Genomic DNA, 11361 nt, shown 5'->3' with positions numbered 1-11361 from the left:
CTGCACAACGGGAGAGGCCACAACAGTGAGAGGCCCGCGTACCAAAAAAAAAAAAAAAGCAAAGCAAGAAAAGAGACATTAACCAAATGAAATGCTTGGTTCTTGTTTAAATCCTGATTTGAACAAACCATTGTGGAAAAGAAATGTTTATAAGACAATTAGGAAAGTAAGAACACTGACTAGAATTTTGATGATATTAAATAATCAATTTGGGGGTTATGTTAGTGGCTGTTCACAGCAACTTTTTATTTGCGGTACGCGGGCCTCTCACTGTTGTGGCCTCTCCCGTTGCGGAGCACAGGCTCCGGACGCGCAGGCTCAGCGGCCATGGCGCACGAGCCCAGCCGCTCCGCGGCATGTGGGATCTTCCCGGACCGGGGCACGAACCCGTGTCCCCTGCATCGGCAGGCGGACTCTCAACCACTGCGCCACCAGGGAAGCCCCATGAACACTTTTTTAGTGCTTGGAAGAATGTTTAAGTTATGTTAAATAAAAATTCAGGTTGTGAAACTACATATTTAAGTATGATTTCAATTATTAAAAACATAGACATTGGAAAGAAATACATCAAAATATTAATAGTAATCACTAGGTAGTGGCAATCTATTTTATTTATATATATATATATATATATAGAAGTTTAAGAAAGAAAGAACAGAAAAAAAAAAAAGGAAACCAGTAGAAATATTCAATGGATACTTCAAAATTATTTTCCAGAACTGAAGGAAATGAGTTGCCAGAGTGAAAGGATTCACCAAATGTCAGCTCAGTGGGTGAAAATAGATGCGCACCAAGTCAGATTATTGCAGAGTTTCAGCACGTTGAAGGGAGAGAGAAGATTATTTAAGGTTCCAGAGAGAGAGAGAGAGAGAAAAAAAAAAAAGAGAGGCCAGAAACAAATGACTGGGAGTCAGAATGGCTATGGACTTCTCAGCAGGAGCAGAACCTAGAAAACACTGTCTTCAAAGTTCTGGGGCAGCAATGCCCTTGTCCTAATGGTGGCACAAAAGCAGGAGAGTTCCCACTCTTCAGGGGCTATATGTGGTTGCACAATAGGTATATCAGAAGTAACTCATATAAATCAAAGTCTGGAGGGCTCTTCCCACGTGTTTTTCTCTGTGTGAAACCCCTGGACCTTTGCACATCCCAGAGTGTGAGTTGTGGGAAGAGTAATCAAGGTTGAAGTTTCCAGGTGGAAGAGGAACTCAGGGTCACCTTTAATATCATTTAAATAAAATAAAGTAATGTGATATTTCTTACACCACCCAAGATCGTGGTTGCAAAATCATATCTGCTATAATAGTTTTTAGGGTAAAATTTAAGGACATAAAAATTATAGTAATAATCATAGGTATAAACTAATTACTATGGAAAATCAAATGTTGGTGAGTTGGTGGTTTATAGAAAACACTAATTTCTCCAGATTACTAATAACTTCCAACAGGTTTCACATAGAAGGTCCAAGATAGTAGCAAACGCCTGCCATCCTTAAATTATTCTTCGAAAAGACCTAGCTTCCTGCTTGGAAGGAAATACAGTGAGAACAAAACACAGATTTATATTTCAATAATTCTGCACTAGGTTAGTAGGATGCCTATTTAAAATGCTTTTCTTTATTGTGAAGGTAAAAATAAAGCTCTGAAATGAACAGAAGCACTTTTTTTTCCCAAGGTTTTAAAGACTATTTTTTTTAAGACCAGTTTTATGTTCACAGGAAAAGCGAGAGAAAGTTTCCGAGATAGCCCATACACTCCCCGGCCCTGCACTTGCATGGCCTGCCCTACTATCAACATCCTCCACAAAAGAGGTACATTTCCTACAATTGATGAACCCACACTGAAACATCACTACTACCCAAAGTGCATAGTTTACATTAGAGTTCACTCTTGATGTTGTATATTCTACGGGTTTGGACAAATATATAATGACATGTATCCATCATTATAGTATAATACATAGTATTTTCACTGCCCTAAAAATCCTCTGTGCCCTGCCTATTCATCCCTACTTCCCCTCTAACTCCTGGCAACCACTGCTCTTTTTACTGTCTCCATAGTTTTGCCTTTTCCAGAATGTCATATAGTTGGAATTATTCAGTATGAAGCTTTTTCAGATTGGCTTCTTTCTTTTAGGAATACACATTTAAGTTTCCTCCATGTGTTTTCATGGCTTGATAGCTCATTGCTTTTCATGGCTGAACAATATTCAATTCTTTGGATATATCACTTACTAAAAGGATATGTTGGCAGCTTTTAAGTTTTGGCAATTATGAATAAAGCTGCTATAAATATCCACAGGCAGGTTTTTGTGTGGACATAAGTGTTCAGTCTCTTTGGGTATATACAGTGGTCCGTCAGTACCCACAGGCACTGGTTCCAGGACTCTCGTGGATACCAAAATCTGCGGATGCTCAAGTCCCTTATATAACTTGGTATAGTGTAGGTGGTCCTCCATATTAGCAGGTTCCACATCCTTGGATTCAACCAACCACAGATCAAAAATCGATCTACAGGGCTTCCCTGGTGGCACAGTGGATAAGAATCCGCCTGCCAATGACGGGGACACGGGTTCAAGCCCTGGTCTGGGAAGATCCCACGTGCTGCCGAGCAACTAAGCCGTGCGCCACAACTACTGCGACTGCACTCTAGAGCCCATGAGCCACAACTACTGAAGCCCGGGCGCCTAGAGACCGTGCTCCACAACAAGAGAGGCCACCGCAATGAGAGGCCCGCGCACCACAACGAAGAGTAGCCCCCGCTCGCCGCAACTAGAGAAAAACCTGCGTGCAGAAACAAAGACCCAACGCAGCCAAACATTTTTTTTTAATTTAAAAAAAAAAGATTAAAAATAAAAATCGATCTACAGGGAATTCCCTGGCAGTCCAGTTGTTAAGACTCCCACTTTCACTGCCACGGGCACAGGTTCGATCCCTGGTTGGGGAACTAGGATTCCACAAGCTGCATGGTGTGGCCAAAAAAACAAAAAATGAAACAAAAACAAACAAACAAAAATCGATCTACATCTGTGATCCACTATGAGTTAATTTTTGTGAAGAGTGTAAGGTCTGTGTCTAGAGTCATATTTTTTGTCAGAAACACTTTCTGTGTTTAAAAATTAATCACTGTAGAGAGAAGATGCAGAAGTACTTCTGTTTCAAATACCAAAAATCACACTGAAGAATTTTTTTACTGAGATATAATTCACTTACCATAACATTTGCCATTTAAAAGTGTACAATTTAGTGGTTTCTAGTATATTAACAAGGTTGTGCAACCATCACCACTAATTTCAGAATATTTTAATCACCCCTAAAAGAAACACAATCAGCAGTCACCACCACCCCAATGCCACCCTCCCCCAGACCCTGGTAACCACTAATCTACTTTCTGTCTTTACGAATTTTCTTATTTTGAACACTTTATTTTTTTTTTATTAAAATTATTTATTTATTTGGCCATGTCAGGTCTTAGCTGCCGCATGCGGGGTCTAATTCCCTGATCAGGGATTGAACCCAAGCCCCCTGCACTGGGAACGTGGAGTCTTAGCCACTAGACCACCAGGGAAGTCCTCTGAACATTTTATACAAATGGAATTATACAATATGTCGTCTTTTGTGTCTGGCTTCTTTCACTTAGCATAGTCTTTTCAAGGTTTATCCATGTTGTAGCATGTATCAATACTTTATTCCTTTTTACTGTAGAATAGTAAGTAGTCCATTGCTTAGATATACCACATTTTTAAAACATCCATTCATCAGTTGATGGTCATGTGGGTTGTTTCCACTTTTTTTCCTATTATGAATAATGCTGCAATTGAATATTTGTGTACAGTTTTTATGTGGACATTTATTTTCATTTCTACTGAGTGTATACCTAGAAGTGGATTTCCTGGGTCATGTGGTAACTCTCCGTTTAAACTTTTGAGGAACTGCAATACTGTTTTGCAAAGTGGCTGCACCATTTTGCATTCCCACCAGCAATGTGTGTGGATTCCAATTTCTCCACATCCTTACACTTGTTATTATCCATTTCTAAAAAAATATAGCCATCCTAGTGTATGTGAGGTGGTATCTCCACACTGAGATTTTAAAAGTATTTGTGGAATAATTACTGATTGTAGACTAAATACTGATTGTAGAACAAATATTGATTATTTTAATCAGTGAGTTTTTTTTGTTTTTTTTTTTTTTTTGCGGTACGCGGGCCTCTCACTGTTGTGGCCTCTCCCGTTGCGGAGCACAGGCTCCGGACGCGCAGGCTCAGCGGCCATGGCTCACGGGCCCAGCCGCTCCGCGGCATGTGGGATCTTCCCGAACCGGGGCACGAACCCGTGTCTCCTGCATCAGCAGGCAGACTCTCAATCACTGCGCCACCAGGGAAGCCCAATCAGTGAGTTTTTCAAAGCCCAAAGTTCAGTTATTTCTGAAGTGATTAATGAGAGTGTAATTAATGAATTATCACTATCTCCTACTCTAGCCATGTTTTATGACTTCACACAAGTATCTATATCAAGTTACACAACCCAGACAATTATACAAATATTGGATGATTGTGTTTGTGATGGATATAAACGGGCTATACAATAAAACCACTGACCGCTAGAGGGTCCCGTATAACAGCTCACAGAAAGAGAAATCTACTTTTGATAGAGAACACAGTAAAGCTACGTTAAAAAAAATTTTTTTTTTGGCTGCACGGCATGGCATGTGGGATCTTAGTTCCCTGACCAGGGATCAAACCGGTGGAAGTGGAAGTGCAGAGTCTTAACCACTGGACTGCCAGGGTAGTCCCTAGCTACATTTAATCCTTTTTTAAAAAAATACATTTATTTACTTATTTATTTATGGCTGTGTTGGGTCTTCGTTGCTGCTCGTGGGCTTCTCTAGTTGCGGAGAGCGGGAGCTACTCTTCGTTGCAGTGCGTGGGCTTCTCATTTTGGTGGCTTTTCTTGTTGCGGAGCGCCGGTTCTAGGCGCGCAGGCTCAGTAGTTGGGGCACACGGGCTTAGTTGCTCCGCGGCATGTGGGATCTTCCCAGACCAGGGCTCAAACCCGTGTCCCCTGCATTGGCAGGCGGATTCTTATCCACTGTGCCACCAGGGAAGTCCGCTACATTTAATCTTATTTGGGATATTTGTATTGACTTGTTTAATCAGCTAACCAAAGCTCTTAAAAAAAAAATTAGAGTATAAATTCAGGTTCCTTATCAGCATTAAGGCATTTAACAGAACAGCATCAAAATAAATAAGGTATTTTTATGATATCCTTCCTGTGGTAGGCTGAATAACAGTCCCCCCAAAGATATTTATATCCTAATCCTTTTGAATGTTACCTTATGAAACAAAAAAGGACTTTGCAGATATGATTAAATTAAGGATCTTTAGATGGGGGGGAGTATTCTGGATGACCCAGGTAGGCCCTAAATGTAATCACATGTATCCTTATAAGAGAGAGACAGAAGGAGATTTGACACAGAAGTGAAAGTATGGAGGTAGACTGGAGTGATGTGCCACAAGCAAAGGAATGCTAGCAGCCGCCAGAAGGCTGGAAGGCACATGGAACCGATTCTCCCCTGGAGCCTCAAGAAGGAGCCTGGCCCTGCTGACACCTTGATTTTTTTTTTTTAAGGATGTTCTTTTTTAAAAAATTAATTAATTATTTTTTGGCTGTGTTGGGTCTTTGTTGCTGCCCGCGGGCTTTCTCTGGTTGTGGCGAGAGGGGGCTACTCTTCATTGTGGTGCGCAGGCTTCTCATTGCGGTGGCTTCTCTTGTTGTGGAGCACGGGATCTAGGCACGCTGGGGCTTCAGTACTTGTGGCATGTGGGCTCAGAAGTTGTGGCTCACGGGCTCTAGAGGGCAGGCTCAGCCGTTGTGGCACACAGGCTTAGTTGCTCCATGTCATGTGGGATCTTCCCAGACCAGGGCTCGAATCTGTGTCCCCTGCATTGGCAGGAGGATTCTTAACCACTGCACCACCAGGGAGGTCCCTGACACCTTGATTTTGATCCAGTGAAATCGATTTCAGACTTCTAGCCTCCAGAACTGTGAAAGAATAAATTTCTTTTGTTCTAAACCGCCAAGTTTGCTGTGATTTGTTACAGCAGTCATAGGAAACTGATACACCTCTCAAAAAAAAAAATCTGAAGTAAAAATACTTAGAATCTGGACTCTGTATAACCTACTCAGCAATCAAGAGTCAGTAGAATAAAAACATTTTCAGAGAAGCTAGTTCTCAAGAAATTTATTTCCTCCGCACTGTTTCTCAGGAAGCTACATGAGTAAATAAGGGAGTAAAGCAGGAAAGAGTACACAGATGAGATCCAGAAAACATGATCTCCAACCCAGGAAACTGGCAAAGGGAATTCCAAGATCCTGCATGCCACACAGCATGGCCAATAAATAAATAAATAGGAAAAAACCAAAAACAAGCCAAGGGAAACCCTAGGATGGCAGCTGGTACAGGCCTAGAGAGTAAGCAGTTCAATTACAAACAACTTGAAACTGATAGATTTCTGTTGTGATTGAATTGGTGGAAAGTTTTACTGAGGGGCTATAGGAAGAATTAGGAAAATAAGGAAAACTAATCAAATGAAACTGGGCAGTTATTAACTTTAGAATAGACAAAAAGTAAAGGAAACATAATCTCACTAGATTGAAATGCTCAGCTATGAGTAGGCGTATAACCTAAATACAGGTCTTTGATTTAACAAAAATTGTAATATTGGGGGTATGGGGAAGGGAAAGCAGAGGGGATAGTAAAGTTTGAGAACTAAATCCTCATCTTCCATAAGAGGAAGTCAATAAATGAAGTCTAAAATTGATTAATCAAAAGGTAACAGTACATACAAATTCTTTACAAAAATGAAAATGTGTAAATGCTAGAAAAGTAGCTAAGTTGAAAGTAGTTGTTTCTGGAGTGGAGGTCTGGAGGGATTGGGGTGAGATAAAGCAGGGAAATAGTTTTTTTGTTGTTGTTTTTATAAGCCCTTTAGAAACTATTTAACTTTCAAAATGATGTCCACGTTTTAATTTAAGAAAAATAAAATTCAATTTAAAATAATTTATACAAGAAATATACATACTCTTGAAAGAGAGAATGCCAGGTCAAACACATGGCCAATGATATCGCACTGGTAGAATTTAGGTTAACTATTCCTAGAGTATTAAAAATAATTTCTAAACATGGGCGAACTTTCAAGAGAGAAGTGTTGACTCACCTGAGTAGTTTGAGCTCCACAGAGAGTGTAAAATAACATATCAATGACAGCCACCTGCCTAGTGGAACAAAACTCTTACAAATTTCCATAAGACCCTGGCCATCTCCGTTAGATTTAGTCTAGTCTCGAGGGCAGGAACTATAATTCAGCCTATTTCTACAATGCCTGGCTTGTAATAAGCAACTCAATAAGGGTATGATGAAAATGGGATGCAGGTGCACTGACCACATGAAAAAATTAGGTGAACTAGGTGAGGGAGATAGCAGTTAACAATCTGGGATTTGGGATCAGAAAGAATTCTGAGTTCCTTCTCTGTTATTTATTAGCTGTAGACTACAGACAATACACTTAGTTGGCCTGTTTATTCATAAAAGAGTGAGAAATACTAGTTTCTGTTTCAAAGAGTTGTTCTGAAGATTAAATAAGATGGTGCACACAAAGTCTTTTATAAAGTCTGACACATGGTAGCCCTAGATAAATGGCAGCTATAACTATTAACAAATGGAGACTCTTGAATTTCTTGCATCAACCCGAATGTCAGCTAATGTAAATATTGTTTTTTGTTTTTTTATTTTTTTGGCCGTGCCACGCGTCTTGTGGAACCTTAGTTCCTGGACAGGGAACTAACCTGGGCCCCAGCAGTGAAAGTGCTTAGTCCTAACCACTAGACTGCCAGGGAATTCCTTAAATATAGTTTAGATATTTACTAATGAGAAAGAAAAGGAGAAGAAATTAACATTTCTTGACCTATTATGTGCCAGGTACTTTACACATGTTATTATTTTAATTCTTACAATAATAGTAATGATTATTATCTCCATTTTACAGACAGGGAAACCAAGGTTGAGAGAGGTTAAGTAATTTCCTACAGGTACTCATATATTTTTTTATTGACTACTTTGTGTAAGGCTCCATTCAAGACACTGGGAGGGACTTCCCTGGCAGTTAAGACTCCGCGATTCCACTGCAGGGGGCACAGGTTCCATCCCTGGTCGGGGAATATTGAGCAAAACACAGTCCCTGAAGAAACTTTCATTCTAGCAAGGTAGATAGACAATACAGTGACAATGTAATTATAGATTATAGTAAGTGTTATGAATGAAATAATCAGCATCTTGAGACAGAAAATTAAAGGAGGAATATGTTTTAGATAGAATGGTCAAGAAGGGTGTTTTTAAAGAGAAAGTTGAGTTGAGATCCGAAGGATGAGAATGGGTAAGCCATGCAAGGAGCCAAACTAGAGAGTTGTAGGGAGATGGTACAGCACATACAAAGGTCTGGCTGCAGGAAAGAGCTTAGGTAGTAAGCTGTGTGGATAGAGGCTGGAGTTGTTTGTATAGGCCAAGGCCAGATCATGAGGGTGTTGGGGCCCATGATAGGCTGCCCCCAAAATGTACCTCAGTGGCATATTGATGATTTGGAAATAAAGTTACTTAAGAAAGGGTCACTGTCACAGGGACACTTTGACCCTTCTGTCTCCCTGTGAGCAGGAAATAAACCTCTCATGTGAAAGGTGCACTCCTTGCATCTAGAGGTTAAAAGGGCACCCTTATCGCCAGAGACAGGGAATTCAGGCAAGAAGCCTATACAGACAGATCTTGTGACTTCTTTAATTTGCTACCCCAAGCCTAAACTCTGTTTAGATTATTTGCTAATTGAGCACCCCAAACTCAGTTTCTCTGTCAATTTCTCATAAATTTATTGTTTCTTTGTCTAAAAATTACAAGCTGCCTGCTTTGGCCACTTCCTAGGTCCCATTTCTATGAGACTTCCTTGTGCTCCAATTAAAATTAGTTTTTTCCGCCTGTTAATCTGTCTTGTGTCTATTTCATTAGTCCAACAACAAGAATTCAGCATGGGTAAAGGGAGAAATTTTTCCCTTCCTGACAAGGGCCTTACAGAACATGGTAAAGAGTTTGGATTTTATCCTAGGTATACAATGAGAAGCTAATGTAAGGTTATAAAGTACATGAAGGGCATAATCTGTTCGTTTTTTAAAAAATAGCCTTCCCTTTGCTGAGTGAATGCAGTGGGAATGGAAAAGAGCAGAAGCAGCGAGACCTGTTAAGTAGGTTGTTAAGGACAGTTACTCAGGGAAGAGATAAAAGAGACGGAATAGAGTGGAGGGCAGAGGTGATAAAAGCAACAGGACTGCACTAGACACGGAGAAGAAAGGAATCAAAGGTCTGGTTAGCACCACGTGTCTAAATGAGAAAGATTAGGGTGGTGGTAAGGGGGGTAAAGGGGGGACCTGTTTTGGACAGGTCCATTGTGAGATGCTGGTGAGCCATCTAAGAGGAGCTATCAGTAGACAGCTGGCTATGCAGGATGGAGAGGACCATCCATCTAAGCTGTAGATGGAGATGTTTCCTTGGGGGAATGTAGGAGGTTAATAAGCAGAGGAACACTTAAAGGGGCCTGAGAGCTTTCCACCCCACCTGGCTGTCACTTAAGAAACTACAATGTATCTTGGGACTTACCTGGTGGCACAGTGGTTAAGAATCCGCCTGCCAATGCAGGGGACACGGGTTCCAGCCCTGGTCTGGGAAGATCCCACATGCCACAGAGCAACTAAGCCCATGTGCCACAACTACTGAGCCTGTGCTCTAGAGCCCGTGAGCCACAACTACTGAGCCCGCACGCCACAACTACTGAAGCCCACGCACCTAGACCCCGTGCTCCGCAACAAGAGAAGCCACTGCGATGAGAAGCCCGCGCACCACAACGAATAGTAGCCCCCGCTCGCCTCAACTAGAGAAAAGCCGCACGCAGCAACGAAGACCCAACGCAAACAAAAATAAATTAATTTTTTAAAAAAGAAAGAAACTACGATATCTAGGTTCCCGTGGCCTAAGTGTGGCCCAGAAGCGCAGTTCCCAGAGCCGACTATGGCACAGGCCCATGATTCATTATTTCCTGGGTCCAGAACCCACACCTAAGCTGGTCGAGTCACCCCAAGCACTGCCGAAACGCCTAGAGTACCCTTACGGAAGCCAGCGGTCATTGCGTGCGAGCCGGCCCAGGGTGCGCGGGCTGGCGGGATTTGTAGGCTGACTGGGGCGGGCGTTTGCGCAACCTCCTCGAGACCCTGCCCGACGCTGCGCCACGTAGACAGGGGGAAGCGCGCCCTGAGCCTGCAGCAGTTACTGCAGGACGGCTGTCGGAAAGAGCAAAACTGATCTTGTTTTCTTTCTTGGAATCATTTGGGGATGACGATTTCTCATCAGTTAAAGGATAAATTCCTAGTCCTAAAGTAACATTCAGTGTCCTTTTCGTCACGATTTCGTACCCGTGGTAGCCTTAACACTTCCTAATTATTCTTCAAAACTAGTCTGGACGTTTCCTCCGAGAAAGGGGCTTCCTTTGGACCTCTCTCTTCTGTGCTTCCACAGCACTCTCTTACAATTATCTAATAACAATTACAATCACGGCCAGCCTTCCTGAGCGCTTCCATGTTCTAGTCTAAGCTATTTACCCGCACCACCTCATTAATTCTCACACAGCTCTCTGAGACGGTTGCTATTATTCCCATTTTGAAGATGAGAAAATTTTGGCTTACAGACGCGATATAATTGACCAAATTGAGCAAGTTTAAGTGTGACACTACCAAGTCCGGCGTCTCTCCCACGAGACTACGAGTTCCAGGAGGGCACGGTCGGATCTGCTATTTACTTTCCAGCGGGCCACGCCCCGGGAGCGGGATCTGGTGTCTACACCGCGTCCCATGGTGCCTTGCGCGCCTGCGCTGCAATTGGCCCGGAGACTCGGCTCCTTTTTCAAATTGAGGCGCCGAGTCGTTGCTTGGTTTCCTGGGCTTCGGGCGGATACTAGGCTGGTGATTCGAAGGCTCGGGCGGGCGGAGGACAGACGCCGGGGCCAGTCACAGTCCCTGGTGGACAGCGATTTCCCCGGCCACGCCAGCACCCGACAGGGGAGGAGGGCACCCGGGTCCGCGCCGGCGCCGAGCCGCTCCACGCCCCACGGCGCCCGAGTCCGCGATCAGGCCTTGGTTTTTCGGCGGGGACCGTCATGGCGTCTCAGCCGAATTCATCTGCGAAGAAGAAAGATGAGAAGGGGAAGAACATCCAAGTGGTGGTGAGATGCAGGTAGGCCGAGCTTGGCAGGATTCCGAGCCCCGGGCTTTGCT

At 42.8% G+C, this 11361-nt stretch overlaps 1 protein-coding gene across 1 annotated transcript in view; it reads left to right on the top strand.

Annotated features, from left to right (window-relative positions):
* The first annotated feature begins 11204 nt into the window (after positions 1-11204).
* The window catches only part of KIF11 (kinesin family member 11), a 49311-nt gene continuing 49154 nt past the window's right edge, over positions 11205-11361 (top strand). Inside the window, exon 1 of the mRNA XM_030865097.2 lies at positions 11205-11320. Within this exon, the coding sequence (XP_030720957.1) occupies positions 11244-11320 (77 nt within the window). The 5' untranslated portion in view covers positions 11205-11243. The remainder of the gene's footprint in view (positions 11321-11361) is intronic.

The sequence above is a fragment of the Globicephala melas genome, chromosome 16, assembly GCF_963455315.2.
Source record: "Globicephala melas chromosome 16, mGloMel1.2, whole genome shotgun sequence".
Taxonomy (NCBI): domain Eukaryota; kingdom Metazoa; phylum Chordata; class Mammalia; order Artiodactyla; family Delphinidae; genus Globicephala; species Globicephala melas.
This window is presented reverse-complemented; position numbering and strand designations above follow the sequence as displayed.